Source organism: Oncorhynchus mykiss, chromosome 25 (assembly GCF_057628025.1).
Source record: "Oncorhynchus mykiss isolate SJ-2025 chromosome 25, ASM5762802v1, whole genome shotgun sequence".
Taxonomy (NCBI): domain Eukaryota; kingdom Metazoa; phylum Chordata; class Actinopteri; order Salmoniformes; family Salmonidae; genus Oncorhynchus; species Oncorhynchus mykiss.
The window spans coordinates 24,728,571-24,755,784 of NC_143046.1; the positions used below are offsets into that span (position 1 = coordinate 24,728,571).

The 27,214-nt window shown below is 43.5% G+C and overlaps 1 protein-coding gene across 3 annotated transcripts; it reads right to left on the bottom strand.

The window, feature by feature from the left end:
• Positions 1–120: 120 nt before the first annotated feature.
• Positions 121–25,748, bottom strand: LOC110504814 (putative monooxygenase p33MONOX). 3 transcript variants are annotated; one of them, XM_036969777.2, is made up of 8 exons: positions 25,465–25,748; positions 21,132–21,233; positions 20,708–20,895; positions 20,355–20,472; positions 9,682–9,809; positions 3,410–3,549; positions 1,899–2,086; positions 121–1,705 (listed from the first exon to the last, which is right to left on the bottom strand). In XM_036969777.2, the coding sequence occupies exons 2-8, from the start codon at positions 21,157–21,159 to the stop codon at positions 1,497–1,499; spliced, it is 999 nt and encodes a 332-aa protein (XP_036825672.1). In that variant the 5' UTR covers positions 21,160–21,233; positions 25,465–25,748; the 3' UTR covers positions 121–1,496. The 3 variants fall into 3 exon arrangements, with proteins under 3 accessions (XP_036825672.1, XP_090075573.1, XP_090075574.1); XM_090219447.1 differs by lacking the exons at positions 9,682–9,809; positions 20,355–20,472; positions 20,708–20,895; positions 21,132–21,233; positions 25,465–25,748 and adding exons at positions 5,599–5,666; positions 7,174–7,333; XM_090219448.1 differs by lacking the exons at positions 9,682–9,809; positions 20,355–20,472; positions 20,708–20,895; positions 21,132–21,233; positions 25,465–25,748 and adding an exon at positions 7,174–7,378.
• Between the last annotated feature and the right edge of the window lie 1,466 nt (positions 25,749–27,214).

A 27,214-nucleotide genomic window follows, 5' to 3' on the forward strand; every position in this document is an offset into this window, starting at 1 on the left:
GACTGAAGCTGTTTCATAAACAAAGCCTGCCCTGTCCTTTTATATGGTGGGGAGGGGTCTTCCCGGCCCTTTAGAGTTAACCTTTAAGAGTAATAACATTCAGACCAGAAACATTGGGAGTAATTTCGTTTGTGTTGAGTTTATTTACAGCTGAATTCAGTGGGAAAAGCTATCCCTTGTGCAACAAACTATTGGAATTCATAAACATCTTGCAAAAACAGCATTGATTCTAAAATAATAGTTAATATAAAAAAACACATTTCAAATGACTACTTCAATGCATAGGCCTTCATATCTATTATTAAAGCATTACAGACTTGTATATGGAAATATCATAACACACCATTTAATACCAATAACATAATATCTGGATTTTATATTATTATTATTTTTAAAATTCCAGGTTAGCAGTAGCCACACTCTCATCCAATAACTAACTTAAGTAATAGTACTAAGACTGTCAAATAAAAAGTCAACTGATATGGCAGATGTCAGAAGCAAGCTTAGGCACAACATCAGTAAGACCACATCACTGCCCCACCCCCCAAAATAACTATACAAAACTATCAAACTACAAAAACATAAGACTGTCAGAGGTGATGGAGTCTAGTTGAGTGAAATTGCATTGGCTGGGGGCTGTACAGTGCTTTTAGCGAGTTCAATATAATGAACCATGGCGGTTTTTGTCAGTCAGAGCAGGGGACTGATTGAACCAGTAGCTGGGCTTAAGGAGACCATATGACAAGATCTCCTCTGACGCCCGGGATCCTTCAAGTCAAAGTCCCATTAACCAGCTCTTCAAATGTTATGTCAAAATACATTCGGTACTCACCACAATATGCCGTTTCGCAGAGCAACTATCTTCATACTGCCGTTACACACAGTATGTACTTTCAAAAAAGGTAAAAAATAATAAAAAATATTTGTTTTTGACCAAATCCAATGACTCATTACTGCCACGCACAGGTCAGCTGATCCAGCAGCAGTACAGTATCGCAAAACACATTTTTAGGAGGTAAACGCCATGCGTAACGGCAGTATGAAGATAGTTGCTCTGCGAAACGCCATATTGTGGTGAGTACCGAATGTATTTTGACATAACATTTGAAGAACCGGTTAATGGGACTTTGACTTGAAGGACCCTGAGCGTCAGAGAAGATCTCGTCATATTCACGGTTTCCTCAAACACAGGTACTGGTTTAGTGACTCATGAGACATTACGGTTTCCTCAAGCACAGGTACTGGTTTAGTGACTCATGAGACATTATGGTTTCCTCAAGCACAGATACTGGTTCAGTGACTCGTGAGACATCAAAACCACCATTTCAATCTCATGACATCGCAGACGACAATGGCAACCGGGCACCATATGCCAAAGCACCCAGAAACTGAAGAAGTGACCCTCTTGAGGCGAGGTGGTTGGAAATACTCCATTTGGTGCTTTAATTGGACCAAGGAGGGTTGGTAGAATTCAGGAGAAGGGGTTCCTGGGGGTATCAGAATCCTGACGGCGTCAGGACGTTCATGTCCCGGGGTTTGAGTTTGTGTGGGCGAGTCTGGGGGGGTCTCTTACCCTCGATGCCGCTGATCTCGATCTTCGGGGGGTTGAACTTGGCAGGGTCATCCACCATGAGGTTGACCTGGGTCTTAATGCCTTCCATGGTGTTGGACTTTGGCACGCCAAAGTATGACTGTAGAGTGAAGCCTGAGGGACAGCAGAGGAGACAAGGACGTTACTCAACTGACAAAAAGGTATATAATCAATATACCAAAAACAGCAACATCCATTACATTCCAAGTCATTCTTAAAACCATTCTCTCTCGGGAACACAAAGTCCACAATGACAGCTCAGCCAACAGTCATAATAATAGAGACTCCTGAGGGACTGATTTCTCACCTGTGTTGGTTTCTGAACCAGGGTCAGTAGAGGACTTCTGTACTACTGGGCGAGAAGTTCCAAAGAAGCTCCACCTCTCCCCTCCTGCTCCTCCTCCCTCATTGCCTCCCATTTCTGGGCTGAAGTTAGGACTGCCAAGCTCCGGTGTGGTGAGAAACGGTGCTGGACTCAGGCTGTTGAACCAGCTCCTGTGCCCCCACACACATTAACAATATTAGAGACATGGAACAGTTGTACACAAAAGTACCATCTAAAATGAATCTTTGCATCTATTGCTTATTCTGAGGAAAGTGGAGACGTTCTATTCTACTACATACCTGGGGTTGAGTATCAGCGGAGAAGTTCTATTCTACTACATACTTGGGTTGAGTATCAGTGGAGAAATTCTATTCTACTACATACCTGGGGTTGAGTATCAGTGGAGAAGTTCTATTCTACTACATACTTGGGTTGAGTATCAGTGGAGAAATTCTATTCTACTACATACCTGCGGTTGAGTATCAGTGGAGAAGTTCTATTCTACTACATACTTGGGGTTGAGTATCAGTGGAGAAGTTCTATTCTACTACATACCTGGGGTTGAGTATCAGTGGAGAAGTTCTATTCTACTACATACCTGGGGTTGAGTATCAGTGGAGAAGTTATATTCTACTACATACCTGGGGTTGAGTATCAGTGGAGAAGTTATATTCTACTACATACCTGGGGTTGAGTATCAGTGGAGAAGTTCTATTCTACTACATACCTGCGGTTGAGTATCAGTGGAGAAGTTCTATTCTACTACATACCTGGGGTTGAGTATCAGTGGAGAAGTTCTATTCTACTACATACTTGGGTTGAGTATCAGTGGAGAAGTTCTATTCTACTACATACCTGCGGTTGAGTATCAGTGGAGAAGTTCTATTCTACTACATACTTGGGTTGAGTATCAGTGGAGAAGTTCTATTCTACTACATACCTGGGGTTGAGTATCAGTGGAGAAGTTCTATTCTACTACATACTTGGGTTGAGTATCAGTGGAGAAGTTCTATTCTACTACATACCTGCGGTTGAGTATCAGTGGAGAAGTTCTATTCTACTACATACTTGGGTTGAGTATCAGTGGAGAAGTTCTATTCTACTACATACTTGGGTTGAGTATCAGTGGAGAAGTTCTATTCTACTACATACCTGGGGTTGAGTATCAGTGGAGAAGTTCTATTCTACTACATACTTGGGTTGAGTATCAGTGGAGAAGTTCTATTCTACTACATACCTGGGGTTGAGTATCAGTGGAGAAGTTCTATTCTACTACATACTTGGGTTGAGTATCAGTGGAGAAGTTCTATTCTACTACATACCTGGGGTTGAGTATCAGTGGAGAAGTTCTATTCTACTACATACCTGGGGTTGAGTATCAGTGGAGAAGTTATATTCTACTACATACCTGGGGTTGAGTATCAGTGGAGAAGTTCTATTCTACTACATACTTGGGTTGAGTATCAGTGGAGAAGTTCTATTCTACTACATACCTGCGGTTGAGTATCGGTGATGCGTGGGGACTGACGCTGGGGGTAACGGAGGGGGTCCCGGAAGGGGTGCCACAAGGGGTGGATTGAGCTGATGTCGAAAGCCTGTCCTCCTTGAAGTCCCCACTTGGCATTCTCAGCTTCTGCAGAGACAAAGAGGAAGAAAGATGCAGCTTAGAGATGTTGTTCAGTAGCTCCCTGTCTGCAGCCCATGAGGGAGAGAGAGAGGTGTGTGATTTGCAAGACATTTACAGACAACACACATGACAAGAAGACACAGGAAGATTGTGACATTGAGGCGAGTCAAATGATGGCTGGCCACAAACACACAAACCAAAGCCCGGTTTAGCCTGCCCCCCCCCCTTTTTGTTTCTGTGTCAAACTAAGGGTTATTGGAAACCGCTGACCGCCCTTAACCTCAGTCAATGGGAGAGATAGCCACTCAGGGGGCACTGAACAGATGGATTGAAGATTCTCTGGTGGGCCAACAGGCTACAAAGTCCACTGGACCGGCACAAAGACAAATGGCCTTCTAATACCCCTCTCTATGCAGGGATCCCATTCCCATCAGTCCAAAATTAGAAGCTCACTGCATATCAAGTATTTTTATTATGTGTATATCTTAAACGCATCAAGCCAGGGAGTGTTCTTCCTAGGCCAAACAAGACAGGCAAACCACATGTCCTGCTCCCACCCAGAAAGAAACCAAACCACCCTCAAGACCTGTCACCAAACATCCCTATTACCCATATTATCCATAGCAGGATAACCCTGCCAATATGGTTCCCTAGGTAGGTAGCAATTAGAGGTCGACCGATTAATCGGAATGGCCGATTTATTAGGGCCGATTTCAAGTTTTCATAACAATCGGAAATCAGTATTTTTGACCATTTTTTTTATACCTTTATTTAACTAGGCAAGTCAGTTAAGAACACATTCTTATTTTCAATGACGGCCTAGGAACGGTGGGTTAACTGCCTCGATCAGGGGCAGAAAGACAGATTTTCACCATGACAGCTCGGGGGAACCAATCTTGCAACCTTACAGTTAACTAGTCCAACGCAATAACGACCTGCCTCTCTCTCGTTGCACTCCACAAGGAGACTGCCTGTTACGCGAATGCAGTAAGCCAAGGTAAGTTGCTAGCTAGCATTAAACTTATCTTATAAAAAACAATCACTCATAATCACTAGTTAACTACACATTGTTGATGATATTATCTAGCATGTCCTGCATCGCATATAATCTGACTGAGCATACAAGCAGACAAGTATCTAAGGATCTGACTGAGCGGTGGTAGGCAGAAGCAGGCTCGTAAACATTCATTCAAACAGCACTTTCGTGCGTTTTGCCAACAGCTCTTTGTTGTGCATCAAGCATTTAACTGTTTATGACTTCAAGCCTATCAACTCCCGAGATGAGGCTGGTGTAACCGAAGTGAAATGGCTAGCTAGTTAACGCGCGCTAATAGCGTTTCAAACGTCACTCGCTCTGAGCCTTCTAGTAGTTGTTCCCCTTGCTCTGCATGGGTAACACTGCTTTGATGGTGGCTGTTGTTGTTGTGTTGCTGGTTCGAGCCCAGGGAGGAGCGAGGAAAGCTATACCGCTACACTGGCAATACTAAAGTGCCTATAAGAACATCTAATAGTCAAAGGTTAATGAAATACAAATGGTATAGAGGGAAATAGTCCTATAATTCCTATAATAACTACAACCTAAAACTTCTTACCTGGGAATATTGAAGACTCATGTTAAAAGGAACCACTAGCTTTCATATGTTCTCATGTTCTGAGCAAGGAACTGAAACATTAGCTTTCTTACATAGCACATATTGCACTTTTACTTTCTTCTCCAACACTTTGTTTTTGCATTATTTAAACCAAATTGAACATGTTTCATTATTTAGTTGAGGCTAAATTGATTTTATTGATGTATTATATTAAGTTAAAATAAGTGATCATTCAGTATTGTTGTAATTGTCATTATTACAAATAAAATAAAATAAAAAAAATCGGCCGATTAATCGGTATCTGCTTTTTTGGTCCTCCAATAATCGGTATTGGCATTGAAAAATCATAATCGGTCGACCTCTAGTAGCAATATTCACCGAAGATTAGGCAATCTAGAGAGAGTTTCCCAGCAAATAGTCCATAGTCCTATGCTATAGGCTAGTGAAAAAGCTCCAATCTTACCATTTTGAGTCTCTGGATTTTGGTTACTACCATCTCTGGAACAATATTCTCAATGTTCATCCTCCATTCTGTCGAGGAATATTGGGATGAATGAATATTGGGATGAATGATGAATGAATATTGGGATGAATGAATCTCCGTCTGTTCTCCAGGTTGCAATCCTTGCTCTTAAGTTCTGCTCACTGTACTGCTCATCATTCCAATGTGGCTGATGCACTGTCTGTCCCCTCTTGGTTTGCTCTGCTCCTAACATTCTATCTAAGGGTTTCCTCTAGGGTTTCAGCACCTGACCGAAACATAACCTTTTGGAACCCTGCCTGTCGAATCCAAATCTGGTGTCGACCACGGCTCCAGACGGTTGGTCAGGGACCACATGTTTATGTCACACCCATGTACCTGTCAAAGACCCAGGAGGGGGGTAAATCTCTGACCATGTGACATTGATAGAGCACACCCTTTTAGTAGGAAGGGCACTCTGGATTGTGATTTCTGGTATTTCATCAAAATAAATAAATTGCAGCACAATTTCAGACTCATTCCACAGTTTTTACATGATTAAGTACAATACCATTGGAAAGATCCATTTATAATCCTAAAACTTAAATTGAAAATTATGCTATCACTGCTTCCTGTTGACAAGACATTTTGATAAATAGCCAAATGTCAAAACACAGCTTTAACTTGTCCAAATCAAAAACCAATGCGAAGAAACAGTTTGTGATATACTGAAAACATAAAATTTACTATCTACGCTGAGTATACAAAACATTAAGAACACTCCATAACAGACTAACCAGGTGAATCCAATGATCCCTTATTGATGTCACCTGTTAAATCCACTTAAAAAATCTGTTTCCCGTGTGTATCAAGAATGGTCCACCACCCAAAACTGTGGGAAGCATTGTAGTCAACATGGGCTGACATCACTGTGAAATGCTTTATACACCTTGTAGGGTCCATGCCCTGACGAATTCGGGCTGTTCTTATGAACTCAATATTAGGAAGAAGGTGTTCATAATGTTTTGTATACTCAGGGTACACATACATGTGCAGCAAAAGTAACTATTTATTTTAACGTTACTTGTTACAAGTGGCAATAAATCACTCAACTATTAGGAGAAAATGTGGCTGTATGCGCTGTTGAAACGAGCAACAACAACGTCGTATATATTGTATCGACGTGCTACGGAGTCGAAGGTTCGTCAACACACGCTTGGGCCAGACTGGCAAAAACTGGATCTAGCCTGATCAACTGTTTGTTTAACCCGGACCTCACCAAACAACGTCAGCTAGCAAGCTACAGTAGTTGTTAGCTAACGTTAGTTCGCTAGCACAAAGTGGCCCCGTTTCTGTTAGCGGTATAACGTTACCCAGAAGTTAATAAGTATTACCCAATCAGCTATATGACTAGTCATTGTGTACATACTGTATGTTAAATTATATTCGTTTCAGCTTTTTTTGTTGCTAACGTATGGTAGGCCTCCGTTTATATTACTGTTAGGTTAATTTAGCGAACGTTAGGCCTCGACATACAGGATATTGTCAAGGAAAGATTAAACAAATCTAATGAAATACCTTTTCATGAGAAGATTCCTTTGACTTTCCAGTACGATCCACTCTGTCATTTTATCCATTATTCGTATTTTGTATTCAAGTTTAATTGACAAATAAAGCACGGAGGCGGAGGTACAATGATGTGTAGCTAGCTAAGTTAGCTACAAACCGGAAAAAAAAATCCCATTTGTTACAGGCTTTCTGATTGGCTGTTTCAGGAAAATATGGGCGATCGTGTCATTTTAAGTGTGTTGCCTGGCAACATGCAAAGCACAGAGAAATACATTCTAGAACAGACTCATTCTTATTATACCTCAGTGGAACATACGGCATTAGCTATGGTTTACTACAAGTGTCAAAAGAACATCGAAATCGACCATCGAAATCGAATCGAGAACCTGACAACAAATCAGATGATCTAAAAACAAATACATCACACAAGGAAATAGCCCTGCTTTATTGTGGTTGACAATGTATATAAGCTATTGTCGAGCCATTATATGTGTTGATGAAAATGAGTCCACCATATATATATGTGGATACCATTTACCTATAAAATAACTGAATATAGATTATGATTATAGTACTAAAATGACTGTGTAACATGAGTGGATATTGATGGAATTCATATATGTAACAGGGTTGGTTATAATTCTACTTGCTACTTTAGAAAAATGTATTTTAATGTTTTTGTATTCAGATTGATTGGATGACTTTACATGTCAATATAAACTGGGTAGTTTGGTTCCTGGATGCTGATTGGCTGACAGGGAAGGACAAAACATTTATTTGTACTGTTCTAATTACGTTGGTAACCAGTTTATAATAGCAATAAGGCACCTCGGGGGTTTGTGGTATATGGCCAATATACATGGCTAAGGGCGGTATCCAGGCACACCGTGTTGCATCATGCATAACAGCCCTTAGCCGTGGTATATTGGCCATATACCACACCGCCTCGTGCCTTATTGCTTAAATATACCACGGGTATGACGCAAAACTACTTGTTTACTGTTCTAATTACATTGGTAACCGGTTTATAATAACAATATGGCACCTCAGGCATGTGTGGTATATGACCAATATACTACGGCGTTGTGCATTAGAACAGCCCTTAGTCATAGTACAGTATATTGGCCTCATACCATATCCCCTCAGGCCTTATTTCTTAATTATTGAATAATTGTTTCTGATTGGCTTGAAGGGCATTCTAGAATGGGCATTAAAACCATATAATGGACAGTTGGAAAATATATTGGGACACTTTGCAGTCATGACAATATACCCTTGGCCACTGTTGGAGATTCTATCCAGTCAGATATTTACATGCAAGCGGTAGGTCATGTTCTAAAGCAGTGTATTCTATTTATGTACACATGTACAAGTTCAGTATGTACTGTATATATGCATAGCTAAGCTTATATGTAACATATTATATGTGCATATTCAAGAATAGCATGCGATCGGTTGGCTCTATAGAGACATCTTTTCTTTACAAGCAAACGACACATTCGAGCTTTGCACACCCATCCTCGCATCAAAGTGAATAGTGTGTAAGCGATGAATATGAAAATAAACCAGACTGGTGGCTATAGCTATGTACAACAAGTATATTATTGTTCTGGCTTTATCTGGCGCTGTTTGGGATATTTTACCTTGCCTCGCTGGCTTGCTAGTTTGCTAGGTAATCAATTCCATGATGACATCTGCAGTGTTGTAGTTCACGATAACCATCTTTATCTGAAATTGCATGTTGTCGTATTCACTTCAACATAAACAAGCCCCTTTGATGATGCAGCCTGGAAATGGGTCTATGGAATCCAAACTGTTGACACTGGTATGCAACACCTTTGGACAGTCTCATTGACCCCCAAGCCTAATCATGCACCACAGAGACAACAACTGCACAGGCAAGCAGACACACACATGAGGGTTACATTCAAGATTTATATTATACTGGTCTTAAAAAAAAGCAAAAAAGATCCAAGCACACTCTAGAGGAAGACAGCATGTTTCTAGTTCTTCAAGATTGATTGCTCTTATATAACACTATGTCCTGCTCCCATCCACCTATGGTATGTCAGGTAGCATGACTCAGATAGCATGAGTCTGCACTGATCAAAGGACTGGAATTACACCAACTATTTACAAACATTACAGTTTTTCTCAATCGCGCACAAGCATTTCTTGGTTCTGCATTGAAACATACAGTAACAATAGCAGAACAGCTATGATCAAATTCTCAAATACATTTACAGAACTTCTGATAATGTTCTTGCCTTAGTACCTGACTTGCATATCGTAGACCACCTTTAGCTAAACTTTAAATGCAAATGTCATCAGTGAATACAAAATGGTATGTCAGATAGCATGAGTCTGAACTAATATTAACTTATGCATTGATGAGGGGTTTAGCATTACACCCCCCCCACCCCCACCCCTCCAGTGGACAGGGATATGCTTTTTCCAAGGGTAAGCTGATCTTGTATCAGTGCCAACAGTCAATCCTCCAGTCCCTGTCATACTCACAGGCATCTGCCCCTCAGCCAGGCGGTGGAATCGTGTGTCCTCTGCAGAGAGGCCCTTGTGGGGGGTGTAGCCAGCTTCTGTTAGCCCTGCCTGGAGCTCAAACCTCTGGAGGCTCTCCTGGGTCTGCTCTGAAGGACCAAAGTCAGCACAGTCAGCAGTAGGACATACAAGTCTAGTGTGGTGTACTAGTCTAGCGCAGCAATGTTGAATGCAATGATATTACGTCATCCATCCTATCCCATATATCTATCTATGTCATTCCTATCATCTAGAGCAGGGATGGGCAACTTTGATGGGGGTGGGGACAACAACAAAAACTGAACTCCCCCCCCCGTGAGCAAAACATTTTAGCGGCCCCCGTCGTGACAGTGAAGATAAAAATGTTAAGTTTTAAAGTTAATTTACTGCTATTCTACACATTTTGCCATGGGGTGGAGAGAAGATTTTGTAATTTTATAACTAATTTCATACAATTCTAAGAATTTTGCCATGTGGTGGAGAGAATAATGTTCAGTTTTACAGAAAAAAAATTATACCCATTTTACAAACAAATGTTTGCAGTGTTTAATATGAAAATTGATGATCAATGGGCCCGGCTACGGTCAGTCATTGGACCATGCTTACTACAAGTTTAAATAGCTGGCCAATATACTAACTTACCAATCTCAAAAAATTTAGCTGACAATGGCTAATTGAGTGACTGTGTGTTTTCTAATTGAGAGACCTTGGGTATTCTATTATATTAAACTATTCGCAAGTTGCCCATCACTGTGCAATATACAGTGCAACATATACATTTGAAGTTGGAAGTTTACATACACTTAGGTTGGAGTCATTAAAACTCATTTTTCCACTTCTCCACACATTTCTTGTAAAAAAACTATAGTTTTGGCAAGTCGGTTAGGACATCTACCTTGTGCATATGACATCAGTAATTTTTCCAACAATTGTTTACAGACAGATTATTTGAATTATAATTCACTATATCACAATTCCACTGGGTCAGAAGTTTACATACAATAAGTTGACTGTGCCTTTAAACAGTATGGAAAACTCCAGAAAATGATGTAATGGCTTTAGAAGCTTCTGATAGGCTAATTGACATCATCATAATTTGAATCAATTGGAGGTGTAGCTGTGGATATATTTCAAGGACTACCTTCAAACTCAGTGTCTCTTTGCTTGACATCATGGGAAAATCAAAAGAAATCAGCCAAAATTATTTGTAGACCTCCACAAGTCTGGTTCATCCTTGGGAGCAATTTTCAAGTGCCTGAAGGTACCACACTCATCTGTACAAACAATAGTACGCAAGTATAAACACCATGGGAACAAGCAGCCGTCATACCGCTCAGGAAGGAGACACGTTCTCTCCTAGAGATGAACGTACTGTGCAAATCAATCAATCCCAGAACAACAGCAAAGGAGCTTGTGAAGATGCTGGAGGAAGCAGGTACAAAAGTATCTATATCCACAGTAAAACGAGTCCTATATTGACATAACCTGAAAGGACGCTCAGCAAGGAAGAAGCCACTGCTCCAAAACCGCCATTAAAAAGACAGACTATGGTTTGCAAATGCAGATGAGGACAAAGATCGTACTTTTTGGAAAAATGTCCTCTGGTCTGAGGAAACAAAAATAGAACTGTTTGGCCATAATGACCACCGTTATTTTTGGAGGAAAAAGGGAGAGGCTTGCAAGCCAAAGAACACCATCCCAACCGTGAAGCACGGGGGTGGCAGCATCATGTTGTGGGGGTGATTTGCTGCAGGAGAGATTGGTGCACTTCACAAAATAGATGGCATCATGAGGGTGGAAAATTATGTGGATATATTGAAGCAACAGCTCAAGACATCAGTCAGGAAGTTAACGCTTGGTCACAAATGGGTCTTCCAAATGGACAATGACCCCAAGCATACTTCCAAAGTTGTGGCAAAATGGCTTAATGACAACAAAGTCAAGGGTTTGGAGTGGCCATCACAAAGCCCTGACTTCAATCCCATAGAAAATGTGTGGGCAGAACTGAAAAAGCGTGTGCGAGCAAGGAGGCCTACAAACTTGACTCAGTTACACCAGCTCTGTCAGGAGGAATGGGCCAAAATTCACCCAACTTATTGTGGGAAGCTTGTGGAAGGCTACCCGAAACGTTTTATCCAAGTTAAACAATTTAAAGGAAAAGCTACCAAATACTAATTGAGTGTATGTAAACTTCTGACCCAATGGGAATGTGATAAAAGAAATTCAAGCTGAAATAAATCATTCTCTCTACTATTATTCTGACATTTCACAATCTGAAAATAAAGTGGTGATCCTAACTAAGACCTAAGACAGGGAATTTTTTACTAGGATTAAATGTCAGTAATTGTGAGAAATGGAGTTTAAATGTTTTTGGCTAAGGTGTATGTAAACTTCCGACTTCAACTGTATACCATCTATTCTGACATTCCATATAGTATGATCAGAGTGCATCAGGATTTGGGATGTTTTACTGTGTTAGCATGTTGGATGTCTAGTTACTTTGTAAAGTTGACAGGTACAGTGCCTTGTGAAAGTATTCGGCCCCCTTGAACTTTGCGACCTTTTGCCACATTTCAGGCTTCAAACATAAAGATATAAAACTGTATTTTTTTGTGAAGAATCAACAACAAGTGGGACACAATCATGAAGTGGAACGACATTTATTGGATATTTCAAACTTTTTTAACAAATCAAAAACTGAAAAATTGGGCGTGCAAAATTATTCAGCCCCTTTACTTTCAGTGCAGCAAACTCTCTCCAGAAGTTCAGTGAGGATCTCTGAATGATCCAATTGTCACGTTCTGACCTTTATTTCCGTTGTTTTGTATTTATTTAGTATGGTCAGGGCGTGAGTTGGGTGGGCAGTCTATGTTTGTTTTTCTATGTTTTGGGGCATTTCTATGTTTTCGGCCTAGTATGGTTCTCAATCAGAGGCAGGTGTCATTAGTTGTCTCTGATTGAGAATCATACTTAGGTAGCCTGGGTTGCACTGTTTGTTTGTGGGTGATTGTCTATGTTGATGGCCTGTTTCAGCACAGGTCTCATTTTGTAGCTTCACGGTCGAATTTGGTTTATTGTTTTGGTTACTCGTTTGTATAGTGTTCAGTCTTTCTTGATTAAAGATTTGCCATGGACACTTACCACGCCGCGTATTGGTCCTCAGATCCATGTCGTCTCTCCTCTTCAGATGAAGAGGAGGACGGCCGTGACAGAATCACCCACCAACCAAGGACCAAGCGGCGTGGTAGAAAACAGCGACGACAGCAGCAGCAGCAGCAGCAACAACAGCGGCCGGTATCACAGGACTCCTGGACATGGGAGGAGATACTGAACGGAGAGGGACCCTGGGCACAGGCTGGGGAATATCGCCGCCCCAAAGCAGAGCTGGAGGCAGCGAAAGCTGAGCGGCGGCGATATGAGGAGGCAGCACGGCAGTGCGACAGGTACGAGAGACAGCCCCAAAATTTTTTTTGGGGGGGGCACACGAGGGGTGGAGCTAAGCCAGGTAGCAGACCTGCGCTCACTCCTCGTGCTTATTATAAGCAGCGCGATACTGGGCAGGCACCGTGTTATGCGGTTAAGCGCACGGTGTCGCCAGTACGTGGCCATAGCCCGGTGCGCTATAGGACAGCTCCCCGAAAGTGTCATGCGAGTTCGGGCATCGAGCCAGGGCGTATGGTGCCTGCTCAGCGGGTCTGGTCGCCGGCACGCAGTTTTGGTCCAGGGTATCCTGCGCCGGCTCTGCGTGCTGTGTCTCCGGGGCGCTGGGAGGGTGCAGTGCGTCCTCTGCCTGCGCTCCGCTCGTGCCGGGCGAATGTGGGAATGGAGCCTAAGGGAGAGGTGCGTGTAGTAAGCACTAGATCTCCCGTGCTTACCCACAGCCCGGTTCAACCTGTGCCTGCACTCTGGAGGGTCCGGGCTAGAGTGGTTATCCAGCCTGGGGAGGTGGTGCCAAGGTTGCGCACCAGAGCTCCAGTGCTCCCCCACAGCCCGGTCCTTCAGGTGCCTCCTCCTAACCCCAAGCCTCCTGAAGGGCTCCCCAGCCTGGTGGTACCTGTGGCAGCCCCACGCACCAGGCTGTCTCTCTGTCTCCTCCCTGCAGGTGGTCCTGTCTGTCCGGCGCCGCTGCCGGAGTCTCCCGCCTGTCCGGCGCCTCTGCCGGAGCCTCCCGCCTGTCCGGCGCCTCTGCCGGAGCCTCCCGCCTGTCCGGCGCCTCTGCCGGAGCCTCCCGCCTGCCCGGCGCCGCTGCCGGAGCCTCCCGCCTGCCCGGCGCCGCTGCCGGAGCCCCCCGCCTGCCCGGCGCCGCTGCCGGAGCCCCCCGCCTGCCCGGCGCCGCTGCCGGAGCCCCCCGCCTGTCCGGCGCCGCTGCCGGAGCCCCTCTGCCCAGAGCAGCTGTCCCTCTGTCCCGAGCTGCCCCTCTGTCCAGTGGGGTCATTGAGAGGGGTGGTCATGCTGAGAAAGCCACGGAGGCGGACAATAAGGCGGACTAAGACAATGATGAGGTGGGGTCCGCGTCCCGCGCCAGAGCCGCCACCGCGGACAGACGCCCACCCAGACCCTCCCCTATAGGTCAAGGTTTTGCGGCCGGAGTCCGCACCTTTGGGGGGGGGTACTGTCACGTTCTGACCTTTATTTCCGTTGTTTTGTATTTATTTAGTATGGTCAGGGCGTGAGTTGGGTGGGCAGTCTATGTTTGTTTTTATATGTTTTGGGGCATTTCTATGTTTTCGGCCTAGTATGGTTCTCAATCAGAGGCAGGTGTCATTAGTTGTCTCTGATTGAGAATCATACTTAGGTAGCCTGGGTTGCACTGTTTGTTTGTGGGTGATTGTCTATGTTGATGGCCTGTTTCAGCACAGGTCTCATTTTGTAGCTTCACGGTCGAATTTGGTTTATTGTTTTGGTTACTCGTTTGTATAGTGTTCAGTCTTTCTTGATTAAAGATTTGCCATGGACACTTACCACGCCGCGTATTGGTCCTCAGATCCATGTCGTCTCTCCTCTTCAGATGAAGAGGAGGACGGCCGTGACAGAATCACCCACCAACCAAGGACCAAGCGGCGTGGTAGAAAACAGCGACGACAGCAGCAGCAGCAGCAGCAACAACAGCGGCCGGTATCACAGGACTCCTGGACATGGGAGGAGATACTGAACGGAGAGGGACCCTGGGCACAGGCTGGGGAATATCGCCGCCCCAAAGCAGAGCTGGAGGCAGCGAAAGCTGAGCGGCGGCGATATGAGGAGGCAGCACGGCAGTGCGACAGGTACGAGAGACAGCCCCAAAAAAATGTTTTTGGGGGGCACACGAGGGGTGGAGCTAAGCCAGGTAGCAGACCTGCGCTCACTCCTCGTGCTTATTATAAGCAGCGCGATACTGGGCAGGCACCGTGTTATGCGGTTAAGCGCACGGTGTCGCCAGTACGTGGCCATAGCCCGGTGCGCTATAGGACAGCCCCCCGAGAGTGTCATGCGAGTGCGGGCATCGAGCCAGGGCGTATGGTGCCTGCTCAGCGGGTCTGGTCGCCGGCACGCAGTTTTGGTCCAGGGTATCCTGCGCCGGCTCTGCGTGCTGTGTCTCCGGGGCGCTGGGAGGGTGCAGTGCGTCCTCTGCCTGCGCTCCGCTCGTGCCGGGCGAATGTGGGAATGGAGCCTAAGGGAGAGGTGCGTGTAGTAAGCACTAGATCTCCCGTGCTTACCCACAGCCCGGTTCAACCTGTGCCTGCACTCTGGAGGGTCCGGGCTAGAGTGGTTATCCAGCCTGGGGAGGTGGTGCCAAGGTTGCGCACCAGAGCTCCAGTGCTCCCCCACAGCCCGGTCCTTCAGGTGCCTCCTCCTAACCCCAAGCCTCCTGAAGGGCTCCCCAGCCTGGTGGTACCTGTGGCAGCCCCACGCACCAGGCTGTCTCTCTGTCTCCTCCCTGCAGGTGGTCCTGTCTGTCCGGCGCCGCTGCCGGAGTCTCCCGCCTGTCCGGCGCCGCTGCCGGAGTCTCCCGCCTGTCCGGCGCCGCTGCCGGAGTCTCCCGCCTGTCCGGCGCCGCTGCCGGAGTCTCCCGCCTGTCCGGCGCCGCTGCCGGAGTCTCCCGCCTGTCCGGCGCCGCTGCCGAAGCCTCCCGCCTGTCCGGCGCCTCTGCCGGAGCCTCCCGCCTGTCCGGCGCCTCTGCCGGAGCCTCCCGCCTGTCCGGCGCCTCTGCCGGAGCCTCCCGCCTGCCCGGCGCCGCTGCCGGAGCCTCCCGCCTGCCCGGCGCCGCTGCCGGAGCCCCCCGCCTGCCCGGCGCCACTGCCGGAGCCCCCCGCCTGCCCGGCGCCGCTGCCGGAGCCCCCCGCCTGTCCGGCGCCGCTGCCGGAGCCCCTCTGCCCAGAGCAGCTGCCCTCTGTCCCGAGCTGCCCCTCTGTCCAGTGGGGTCATTGAGAGGGGTGGTCATGCTGAGAAAGCCACGGAGGCGGACAATAAGGCGGACTAAGACAATGATGAGGTGGGGTCCGCGTCCCGCGCCAGAGCCGCCACCGCGGACAGACGCCCACCCAGACCCTCCCCTATAGGTCAAGGTTTTGCGGCCGGAGTCCGCACCTTTGGGGGGGGGGGTACTGTCACGTTCTGACCTTTATTTCCGTTGTTTTGTATTTATTTAGTATGGTCAGGGCGTGAGTTGGGTGGGCAGTCTATGTTTGTTTTTCTATGTTTTGGGGCATTTCTATGTTTTCGGCCTAGTATGGTTCTCAATCAGAGGCAGGTGTCATTAGTTGTCTCTGATTGAGAATCATACTTAGGTAGCCTGGGTTGCACTGTTTGTTTGTGGGTAATTGTCTATGTTGATGGCCTGTTTCAGCACAGGTCTCATTTTGTAGCTTCACGGTCGAATTTGGTTTATTGTTTTGGTTACTCGTTTGTATAGTGTTCAGTCTTTCTTGATTAAAGATTTGCCATGGACACTTACCACGCCGCGTATTGGTCCTCAGATCCATCTCGTCTCTCCTCTTCAGATGAAGAGGAGGACGGCCGTGACACCAATGTTGTCCTAAATGACTAATGATGATAAATACAATCCACCTGTGTGTAATCAAGTCTCCGTATAAATGCACCTGCACTGTGATAGTCTCAGAGGTCCGTTAAAAGCGCAGAGAGCATCATGAAGAACAAGGAACACACCAGGCAGGTCCGAGATACTGTTGTGAAGAAGTTTAAAGCAGGATTTGGATACAAAAAGATTTCCCAAGCTTTAAACATCCCAAGGAGCACTGTGCAAGCGATAATATTGAAATGGAAGGAGTATCAGACCACTGCAAATCTACCAAGACCTGGCCGTCCCTCTAAACTTTCAGCTCATACAAGGAGAAGACTGATCAGAGATGCAGCCAAGAGGCCCATGATCACTCTGGATGAACTGCAGAGATCTACAGCTGAGGTGTGAGACTCTGTCCATAGGACAACAATCAGTCGTATATTGCACAAATCTGGCCTTTATGGAAGAGTGGCAAGAAAGCCATTTCTTAAAGATATCCATAAAAAGTGTTGTTTAAAGTTTGCCACAAGCCACCTGGGAGACACACCAAACATGTGGAAGAAGGTGCTCTGGTCAGATGAAACCAAAATTGAACTTTTTGGCAACAATGCAAAACGTTATGTTTGGCGTAAAAGCAACACAGCTCATCACCCTGAACACACCATCCCCACTGTCAAACATTGTGGTGGCAGCATCATGGTTTGGGCCTGCTTTTCTTCAGCAGGGACAGGGAAGATGGTTCAAATTGATGGGAAGATGGATGGAGCCAAATACAGGACCATTCTGGAAGAAAACCTGATGGAGTCTGCAAAAGACCTGAGACTGGGACGGAGATTTGTCTTCCAACAAGACAATGATCCAAAACATAAAGCAAAATCTACAATGGAATGGTTCAAAAATAAACATATCCAGGTGTTAGAATGGCCAAGTCAAAGTCCAGACCTGAATCCAATCGAGAATCTGTGGAAAGAACTGAAAACTGGTGTTCACAAATGCTCTCCATCCAACCTCACTGAGCTCGAGCTGTTTTGCAAGGAGGAATGGGAAAAAATGTCAGTCTCTCGATGTGCAAAACTGATAGAGACATACCCCAAGCGACTTACAGCTGTAATTGTAGCAAAAGGTGGCGCTACAAAGTATTAACTTAAGGGGGCTGAATAATTTTGCACGCCCAATTTTTCAGTTTTTGATTTGTTAAAAAAGTTTGAAATATCCAATAAATGTCGTTCCACTTCATGATTGTGTCCCACTTGTTGATTCTTCACAAAAAAATACAGTTTTATATCTTTATGTTTGAAGCCTGAAATGTGGCAAAAGGTCGCAAAGTTCAAGGGGGCCGAATACTTTCGCAAGGCACTGTAGATACATTGTAAAGTTGTCAAGTGTCTCACTGTGTAACGATGTTGGATGTGTAGATAGACACATTGTAAAGTTGTCAAGTGTCTCACTGTGTAACGATGTTGGATGTGTAGATAGATACATTGTAAAGTTGTCAAGAGTCTCACTGTGTAACGATGTTGGATGTGTAGATAGATACATTGTAAAGTTGTCAAGTGTCTCACTGTGTAACGATGTTGGATGTGTAGATAGATACATTGTAAAGTTGTCAAGAGTCTCACTGTGTAACGATGTTGGATGTGTAGATAGACACATTGTAAAGTTGTCAAGTGTCTCACTGTGTAACGATGTTGGATGTGTAGATAGATACATTGTAAAGTTGTCAAGTGTCTCACTGTGTAACGATGTTGGATGTGTAGATAGATACATTGTAAAGTTGTCAAGAGTCTCACTGTGTAACGATGTTGGATGTGTAGATAGACACATTGTAAAGTTGTCAAGTGTCTCACTGTGTAACGATGTTGGATGTGTAGATAGACACATTGTAAAGTTGTCAAGAGTCTCACTGTGTAACGATGTTGGATGTGTAGATAGATACATTGTAAAGTTGTCAAGTGTCTCACTGTGTAACGATGTTGGATGTGTAGATAGATACATTGTAAAGTTGTCAAGAGTCTCACTGTGTAACGATGTTGGATGTGTAGATAGACACATTGTAAAGTTGTCAAGTGTCTCACTGTGTAACGATGTTGTATGTGTAGATAGATACATTGTAAAGTTGTCAAGTGTCTCACTGTGTAACGATGTTGGATGTGTAGATAGATACATTGTAAAGTTGTCAAGAGTCTCACTGTGTAACGATGTTGGATGTGTAGATAGATACATTGTAAAGTTGTCAAGAGTCTCACTGTGTAACGATGTTGGATGTGTAGATAGACACATTGTAAAGTTGTCAAGTGTCTCACTGTGTAACGATGTTGGATGTGTAGATAGATACATTGTAAAGTTGTCAAGTGTCTCACTGTGTAAACGATGTTGGATGTGTAGACACATTGTAAAGTTGTCAAGTGTCTCACTGTGTAACGATGTTGGATGTGTAGATAGATACATTGTAAAGTTGTCAAGAGTCTCACTGTGTAACGATGTTGGATGTGTAGATAGACACATTGTAAAGTTGTCAAGTGTCTCACTGTGTAACGATGTTGGATGTGTAGATAGATACATTGTAAAGTTGTCAAGTGTCTCACTGTGTAAACGATGTTGGATGTGTAGACACATTGTAAAGTTGTCAAGTGTCTCACTGTGTAACGATGTTGGATGTGTAGATAGATACATTGTAAAGTTGTCAAGAGTCTCACTGTGTAACGATGTTGGATGTGTAGATAGACACATTGTAAAGTTGTCAAGTGTCTCACTGTGTAACGATGTTGGATGTGTAGATAGATACATTGTAAAGTTGTCAAGTGTCTCACTGTGTAACGATGTTGGATGTGTAGATAGACACATTGTAAAGTTGTCAAGTGTCTCACTGTGTAACGATGTTGGATGTGTAGATAGATACATTGTAAAGTTGTCAAGTGTCTCACTGTGTAACGATGTGTGATGTGTAGATAGATACATTGTAAAGTTGTCAAGTGTCTCACTGTGTAACGATGTTGGATGTGTAGACACATTGTAAAGTTGTCAAGTGTCTCACTGTGTAACGATGTTGGATGTGTAGACACATTGTAAAGTTGTCAAGTGTCTCACTGTGTAACGATGTTGGATGTGTAGACACATTGTAAAGTTGTCAAGTGTCTCACTGTGTAACGATGTTGGATGTGTAGATAGATACATTGTAAAGTTGTCAAGTGTCTCACCGTGTAACGATGTTGGATGTGTAGACACATTGTAAAGTTGTCAAGTGTCTCACCGTGTAACGATGTTGGATGTGTAGATAGACACATTGTAAAGTTGTCAAGTGTCTCACTGTGTAACGATGTTGGATGTGTAGATACATTGTAAAGTTGTCAAGAGTCTCACTGTGTAACGATGTTGGATGTGTAGATAGATACATTGTAAAGTTGTCAAGAGTCTCACTGTGTAACGATGTTGGATGTGTAGATAGATACATTGTAAAGTTGTCAAGTGTCTCACTGTGTAACGATGTTGGATGTGTAGACACATTGTAAAGTTGTCAAGTGTCTCACTGTGTAACGATGTTGGATGTGTAGATAGATACATTGTAAAGTTGTCAAGTGTCTCACCGTGTTAGCATGTTGGATGTGTAGATACATTGTAAATTTGACAATGTGAGTTTGTTTGTTTTCCTACTTACTGATCATGAGTGTGTTCATAAGAGAGGAGGCTTTAGCCTTGACCACGGGGACAGGGGGCTTGACCGGTGCTGCTGCTGTTGCCACGTTAAACTGACTGCCAGTGTCACTCTCATCCTCCTTGACATAACAACAGGCCAATGGGTTTAATATGAACACAATACTAGGTGCTTTATGGGTGGTCACTCTCCCAGCAACGGTTCATTAAACTCTACAGTGATAACCTCGGCCAGGTTGGACATTGAGCGTTACAGTTGCCGTTATACAACAAGTACTATTACACAACTTATAAACTTCTATACTGTTTGTAGTAACAGGATAGATAACTAGGAGATACAGTATTTAGGTTCTGTACCTCAACAATCCTCTTGAACTTCCTCTGTGGGATGAGAGGGTCCTTCCATGGGTTGTTGACACACATGTCAGGGGGAGGGGAGTGCATGGGAGCGTCCAGGGCCTCGTCATAGCTAAAGGCTCGTCTGGACATACCAATGGGGGAAGAGAACCCCCCAAAGAATCCCCCCGATACACCAGACTCCAGTGCTGGAATTGGAGACAACGGCAAGATAAACATTAGAGCAACATTTAATGACCTTACCTCATTTATTTGATCGCTAGTGGACCATTTGTGTGTCAAATGAAGAAGCACACCATCACATTGACTATCTTATTGTGTTGGGAATCAAAGTGACGGTACTAGTCATCAATTCTATTTGCTTTCATCTTTGATGATGTGTATCACACGTGATCAATGAAGGAGGATGTTCATCATGTATTACCTGGTATATCACCCTGTCTGGATCCCATTCTGCAGTGTGCTATGGAGGACCAGGATCTATGCGAGTGAAGGTGAATGTGGAGATCTTGACTGGCTTCCTAATCTGCAGAGGACAGCATAAAACCCAACATAACTTAATAAAGGGGCAGAGTTCCAGAGGCCTGGGCCCGTATCCACAAGGCGTCTTCAGAGTAGGAGTGCTGATCTATGATCAGTATTGCCTTTTAGATCATAAAGAATCAAATTATATGGACAGATGGGGACCTGATCCTAGATCAGCACTCTGAGACGCTTTGTGGATAGGGTCCTGATACAACCAAAAAAAATTGCTTTATGAATAATGTCATACAATAATACAATGTGATGTGAGAATCACTGAGGTTATACACACTAATTAAAAAACGTTTGTTTTTATGTTTGTTTTCGGAAGAGCACACTGTCATGGGAGGAGTTCTGACCCCCAAATAGACCCGAGTCTGGTTACCAGAAGCCTATATTACAAAAGGTCACAACATCAGAGAGTCATGTTGTGGAAAGACAGGAAGTCACACTCGTCACACAACCATGTTACAGTGTCCACGCCAGATGGTGAAGGTGAAGCAATGTTTCAATGTATATTTGTAGGCTTTTATGCAAGAATATTAATCAATTGACTTTGTTTTCTTATTGCAAGTTGCAACAGACCAATGCTGTTTGCACAACATGCACTCCTATAACAATTATCCCAGTACTTTGTGGCCTAAACTCTCCTTCATCTACCACAAATCTTACCAACAGATCAGTAACAAATGCAATTCTTTTAACCCCATTCCCCAGATTCTATGAGATTAAATTCCTGAATCGTGGAGCTGCAGGCTGCTGTTTAAAAGGTCAGAAATAGAATAGGGAAGCAGTAATAGGAGGTAAAAAGTATTTGCAGAACATGAGAAACATGCTATTGTCACGATTGTGAAAGTCAAGACAGCATAGCTTTAACCTAAACTGAAATTGACAACGTCAGCAGCAGCATTGCCAGCTGGACAGTGACTTGCACAAATACAACATTGATGTGAAGTTCGCAAACGATTCGTTCTTTTTGAACGACTCTTTTCACTGATTCGAGAGTCATACTTCTTTTCTCCGAGCGACTCGTTCATTTTAGTCGTTCGTTTGACCTGCTGCCCGGCCTGGCCGCAATTAATTCAAAGCAGGATTAATACGCGCTTCTCCGGTTCAGCGGCTCGATGGGACGACAACCAACAGTCCATCATGTGCACAGCAGAAAAAATCATGTTACAGGCATCATAGAGAAGGAAAATAACTGACAAGTTATTGCATTGTGAAACAATGTATTAATGGAATCATTTGATTATTGAATGTTATTGGACACAGCTTTGTAGAACCAAAACACACACAGCCTTCTGCTCAACACTCGAACTCAAGTGCGAATCGTTTGTGTGGCTGCTGCAGTTCTCGAACGATAGCCACTTCATGTTTTTGAGTTAACTGACCTGTAATACCATGCAGGTGTGTTGAATTTAGGCAATCACTGAACAAATACATTAGCTCAGTTAGTCAGGTAGGAATGGGCGATATGGTCAAAATGTCATATTGCAGTATTTTATGTTTTTAGAAAAAAAAGTTTATATTGTAACAACCCTGGGTTTATAAGCGCGGATACCGACTCTGCCGCTCGAGCATGCTTTTGCGGCAGTCAATAGCGCGCTGGACTTCGGCCTAGAAGGTCTAGGGGTCTTTCTCCATTCTGATTGTTTTATACAATTCAACTTCAGCTAAAAAATATCTTCAGCATTTACATCCATTTCTGCCACATAGACATAGACAGATATGGACAAACAATCTAGGCCTTATTTTGAACCAAATGTTGCAATTGAAATTTAATTTAAGATTTAGAGCAAAACACTTGCGTTAACTGATGGTATCGTGGATTATGATTATTGTAATTATATAGTTAGAATATATAGTGGGCACTTTGAATAAGTGTTGTTTGACATGACAACGAATGAAAATACAAGGGGTGAGTTATTGTGACAAGGTAGGAACCAGTGTTAAGTGTTTCCTAGGGGACCCTATAATATTTGGATACATTTAATATTTTCTCTTAGCTACTTCATGTAGTGAACGTATTCATGCTTCGCATATTACTCTTTTGATTTGGAAGATACTGTTACACAAACAACATGCTGATTTAGGTCTATACCATCACTGGTATTATCAGGCTGTATAGCTAACTACATTTGCTCCGACTCAGTACATTTATTAGCTAGTTAGCTAACGTTAGCCAGCCAAACCAGCCAACTAACTAGCGATTACCATTAGCTGCTAACAAGATTTAGGCCCAATTTGTTAATTACCTGTTTGCAGGTGTAAGAACCACAAATTAATAGTGTCTTTATAGAACACTAGTGAATTTATATTAAGAATCAAAGTGAAAACAGCATCGTTGTTCATCAACATTGATACATGTGTTGCATTGACCATGTAGATTGAACGCAAGTGTCTAGTAGTGGTCGAGGAACATCACATGCGCTCCCTGCGTGACAGGGCGGGGCTGGGTCTGTGTGGAAAGCGGCATGGAGAGTGAGAGCCGAGAGAGATGACTCAAGAAGTGAAGTAAACGAAATCGACGTTACACATATCGTATCACATTTAACAAACCAAACATGCAAATACCGTTATCGAAGGTAAAGTAATAACTTAAAACGCTCCTTGCATCAATACTGGTATATCGGAAAATACAGTATACCGCCCAGAGGTGTGCACCACACCTGACCAACTGAGCTAATTGTTGGAGCAAAATCTTGCAGAATATAAACGTAAATTACTTGATCATGTGTCAAGTGTATGTAGACGGGAGGAGTATTATATGCCTGCTGAGCCTAAATGCTGTAATTGTGATTTGTGAACATGCACCCGAATTTCTGAAGTGTCCTGTTAGGCAGGGTGAAGGAAACAGATGCGGCAAGAATAATGGCTGACCAGAATGTGTCCTGTCCAGACGCGGTGAGAAGAGTGGCAGAAAGAAGTGAAGAAGTAATGGTAGTAGGAGTAAAGACACTAGATGATGTCCCTCGTCAACATACGGATCCTGACATGTTGTATGTTAAGAAGGTGGACTTTGTAGCGTTTATTACTTTGTTTATCAACTGCACAGCGCAACGGAGAAAATAGGCATTGTGAATGCGGCTGAGCATTTTTTGGGGGGGACTCGTGGATTTTTCTGCAGAGGCATTACAAGGAATTCTGTCGATGCATGCTCCGTCCTCCCAGGCACCTGAGGCTGTGTAGGGATGTGATTTGAACTGTGACGGAAGGAGTGGGAAGGTTGTTTGATTTATCGCCCCCCCCCCCCCCCCATGGAATATGTTTTTGTTACATTACCCCGTAGGTGTAGTCTGCCATAAACTTTCAAGAAGAAGGACATTGGCTAATCTCCCCCGCGGCTGTCAAACCGTTATATTCTGCCAAGAGTCGTTCTTAATCTAGTCCGGTTGCGCCGCAACTTCAAATCAAATCAAATCAAATTGTATTTGTCACATACACATGGTTAGCAGATGTTAATGCGAGTGTAGCGAAATGCTTGTGCTTCTAGTTCCGACAATGCAGTAATAACCAACAAGTAATCTAACTAACAATTCCAAAACTACTGTCTTGTACACAGTGTGAGGGGATAAAGAATATGTACATAAGGATATATGAATGAGTGATGGTACAGAGCAACTTTGACCTCGTTTCAAAGGTATCAATAAATAATCGTATTTATATGGCTAGCAAACACAAATGTACATTGTTTGAAGCACAGTTTTCACATGTTCTGTCACATATGACAGCTCCGATAAACCCCCTATGGTGAACGAGATGGCTTGTAGAATCATGATTCTTTCGAGTGTTTAGTTCATCGTTCGCCGATAGGGGGTCCTGTGTGCTCTGGGCATGAGGTCTACTGACTCAAATGAACGAAATGAGTCGAAAGATTCGTTCATTTGACTGAACGAGTCGAAAAGATCTGAGTCAGTGTAAAGAGTCAACTCCCAATTTCTAAAATATTACGCGAAAGGCAGGCAGAATACTGGAATTAAATTCATACGATCGGCTACATGCGCCTTAAAAATATTTAATTGATAAACCATGAATATTATAGGCCTACTTATAATACAAATATCATTATATTGATATTAAGGTAGGCTACTATTGCTGAAGGCTATTAAAATATAATTACACATAGGCTATAACCCAACCACCGACGCAATAAAAAATACATGTATTGATCATATTGGTTATTACAAAAACAGAAACATGACAATATGCAATTATAAATTATAGAGATTTCTCACCTATGATGACGATGTACCTGCTATGCCTCAATAAAGTCCACTGACTGTCGTAACTGCGCTGTGTTTGATCCGATTTTGGTGAACAAACAGACAACGGCTTAATCCATGACTTTAGGATGGGCACGCAAATTAACAAGTGCAGTGACAAGCGGTTAAGCACCGGACCAATGAATGAGCATTCTGAAAAATAACGGAAGTGATCATGCTGGAATGGGAATTCTAAAAATGAAAGTCTTGACTCCTCCCTGGTGCATGGGTTTGTCTGTCTTGATTCTAGACATGATGCAGAGACCAGAGAAACGTTTTTGAAATGCATTTTATTTTGTACAATGGTCACACCTCACAGCAACATCCCAATTATTACAATTATATGTATATATTTGAATGTATAGTAAACATGTTATTATATACATTTCAACTTGCTTTGTTGTATCCCTCCATACATTTACCCATACATTCACCCATACATTCACACATACAGTGCATTAGAAAATCATCATGTGGTTGAAGTTCTGTAAAGTTACTTTAGACTCTCTACCACTATCACATAACTTTAATGATGGCAGCACACAGTCATACAATAGCATAGTTTCCCCAATGCAAATAGGGGTTTAGACATATAGGGGGTCAGCCTGACGACGAACAAGATCGACGACCACCACATATATTCTCGAATAGAATAATCATAATATGATTAGCCTGCTTAATTACTTACACATAGCTTAAAACGTTCTGAAATAAAGGTCTACATGTTTTTTACCATTGATCTATGTATCAGATGTCAGGACACAGAATTATAGGCCTCGGGAACTGACAATTCAATCTTGAACTTGCTAGACTGTTAAATTTCACTCTGTACCCAAAGTAGTCACTGTTCTCATTGTTCAGTTGAAAGTTGTCTCAGGTTCATATGGACCAATGTCTGTGATGATGCATGTGTAGGTAATTCAGAATGACTATATCATTTTGAGATTCAGTAGAATAATTTGTGCCTTTGAGCCATGCCTAACAACATGCTCTAACAACATGCTATTGTCCTTGGCTTTTTTAGCTACTTGCCTTTTTACCATCAGGCCTTTAGCATTTTCACACGACCACTTGAACCCGAAAACGTTGTATTATAACTTTTACCTTGACTGGATCCTGAAAGTCAATTCTCCCCTTTTACCTTTTCAAAGTCAACTTGCTACTACACAATTACTGCTTCTACATAATGAAATGATTAACACCCTCCTCTTAGTTTACTGCAAGGAATCCAGGTGACATTATAACCCAGCGTTTCCCAAACTCGTTCCTCGGGACACCAACGGGAGCACGTTTTGTTTTTTGCTGTAGCGCTACACAGCTGATTCAAATAATGAACTAATCATCAAGCTTTAATCATTTGAATCAACTGTGTAGTGCTAGGCCAAAAAACAAAACATTAATCCCCTTGGTGTACAGTAGCAATAAATTCAGCTCTAGCTTTGGAGGATGCAATGAAAGTTATTTTACATTATGCATGATATCAGTGTGGAAGGGACAAGATAACTTCAGTCTCTAAGATTGTAACCGATTTGCACAAGAAAGTGAGGAGACTGCATTAGAAAGTGAGAGACTACATTGGAAAGTGAGGAGACTACATTAGAAAGTGAGGAGACTGCATTAGAAAGTGAGGAGACTGCATTACAAAGTGAGGAGACTGCATTAGAAAGTGAAAGAGACTACATTGGAAAGTGAGGAGACTGCATTAGAAAGTGAAAGAGACTAC

What these genes read in the sequence shown, in the direction of transcription:
- LOC110504814 (XM_036969777.2), bottom strand. Translation starts at nt 21,159, where the DNA reads ATGGGATCCAGACAGGGTGATATACCAG. An exon ending in CAGACAGGGTGATATACCAG is followed by an intron (nt 20,896 to 21,131) that starts GTAATACATGAT and finishes CTCCAATTCCAG; the next exon opens with CACTGGAGTCTGGTGTATCG. An exon ending in TCACCGATACTCAACCGCAG is followed by an intron (nt 2,087 to 3,409) that starts GTATGTAGTAGA and finishes GTGGGGGCACAG; the next exon opens with GAGCTGGTTCAACAGCCTGA.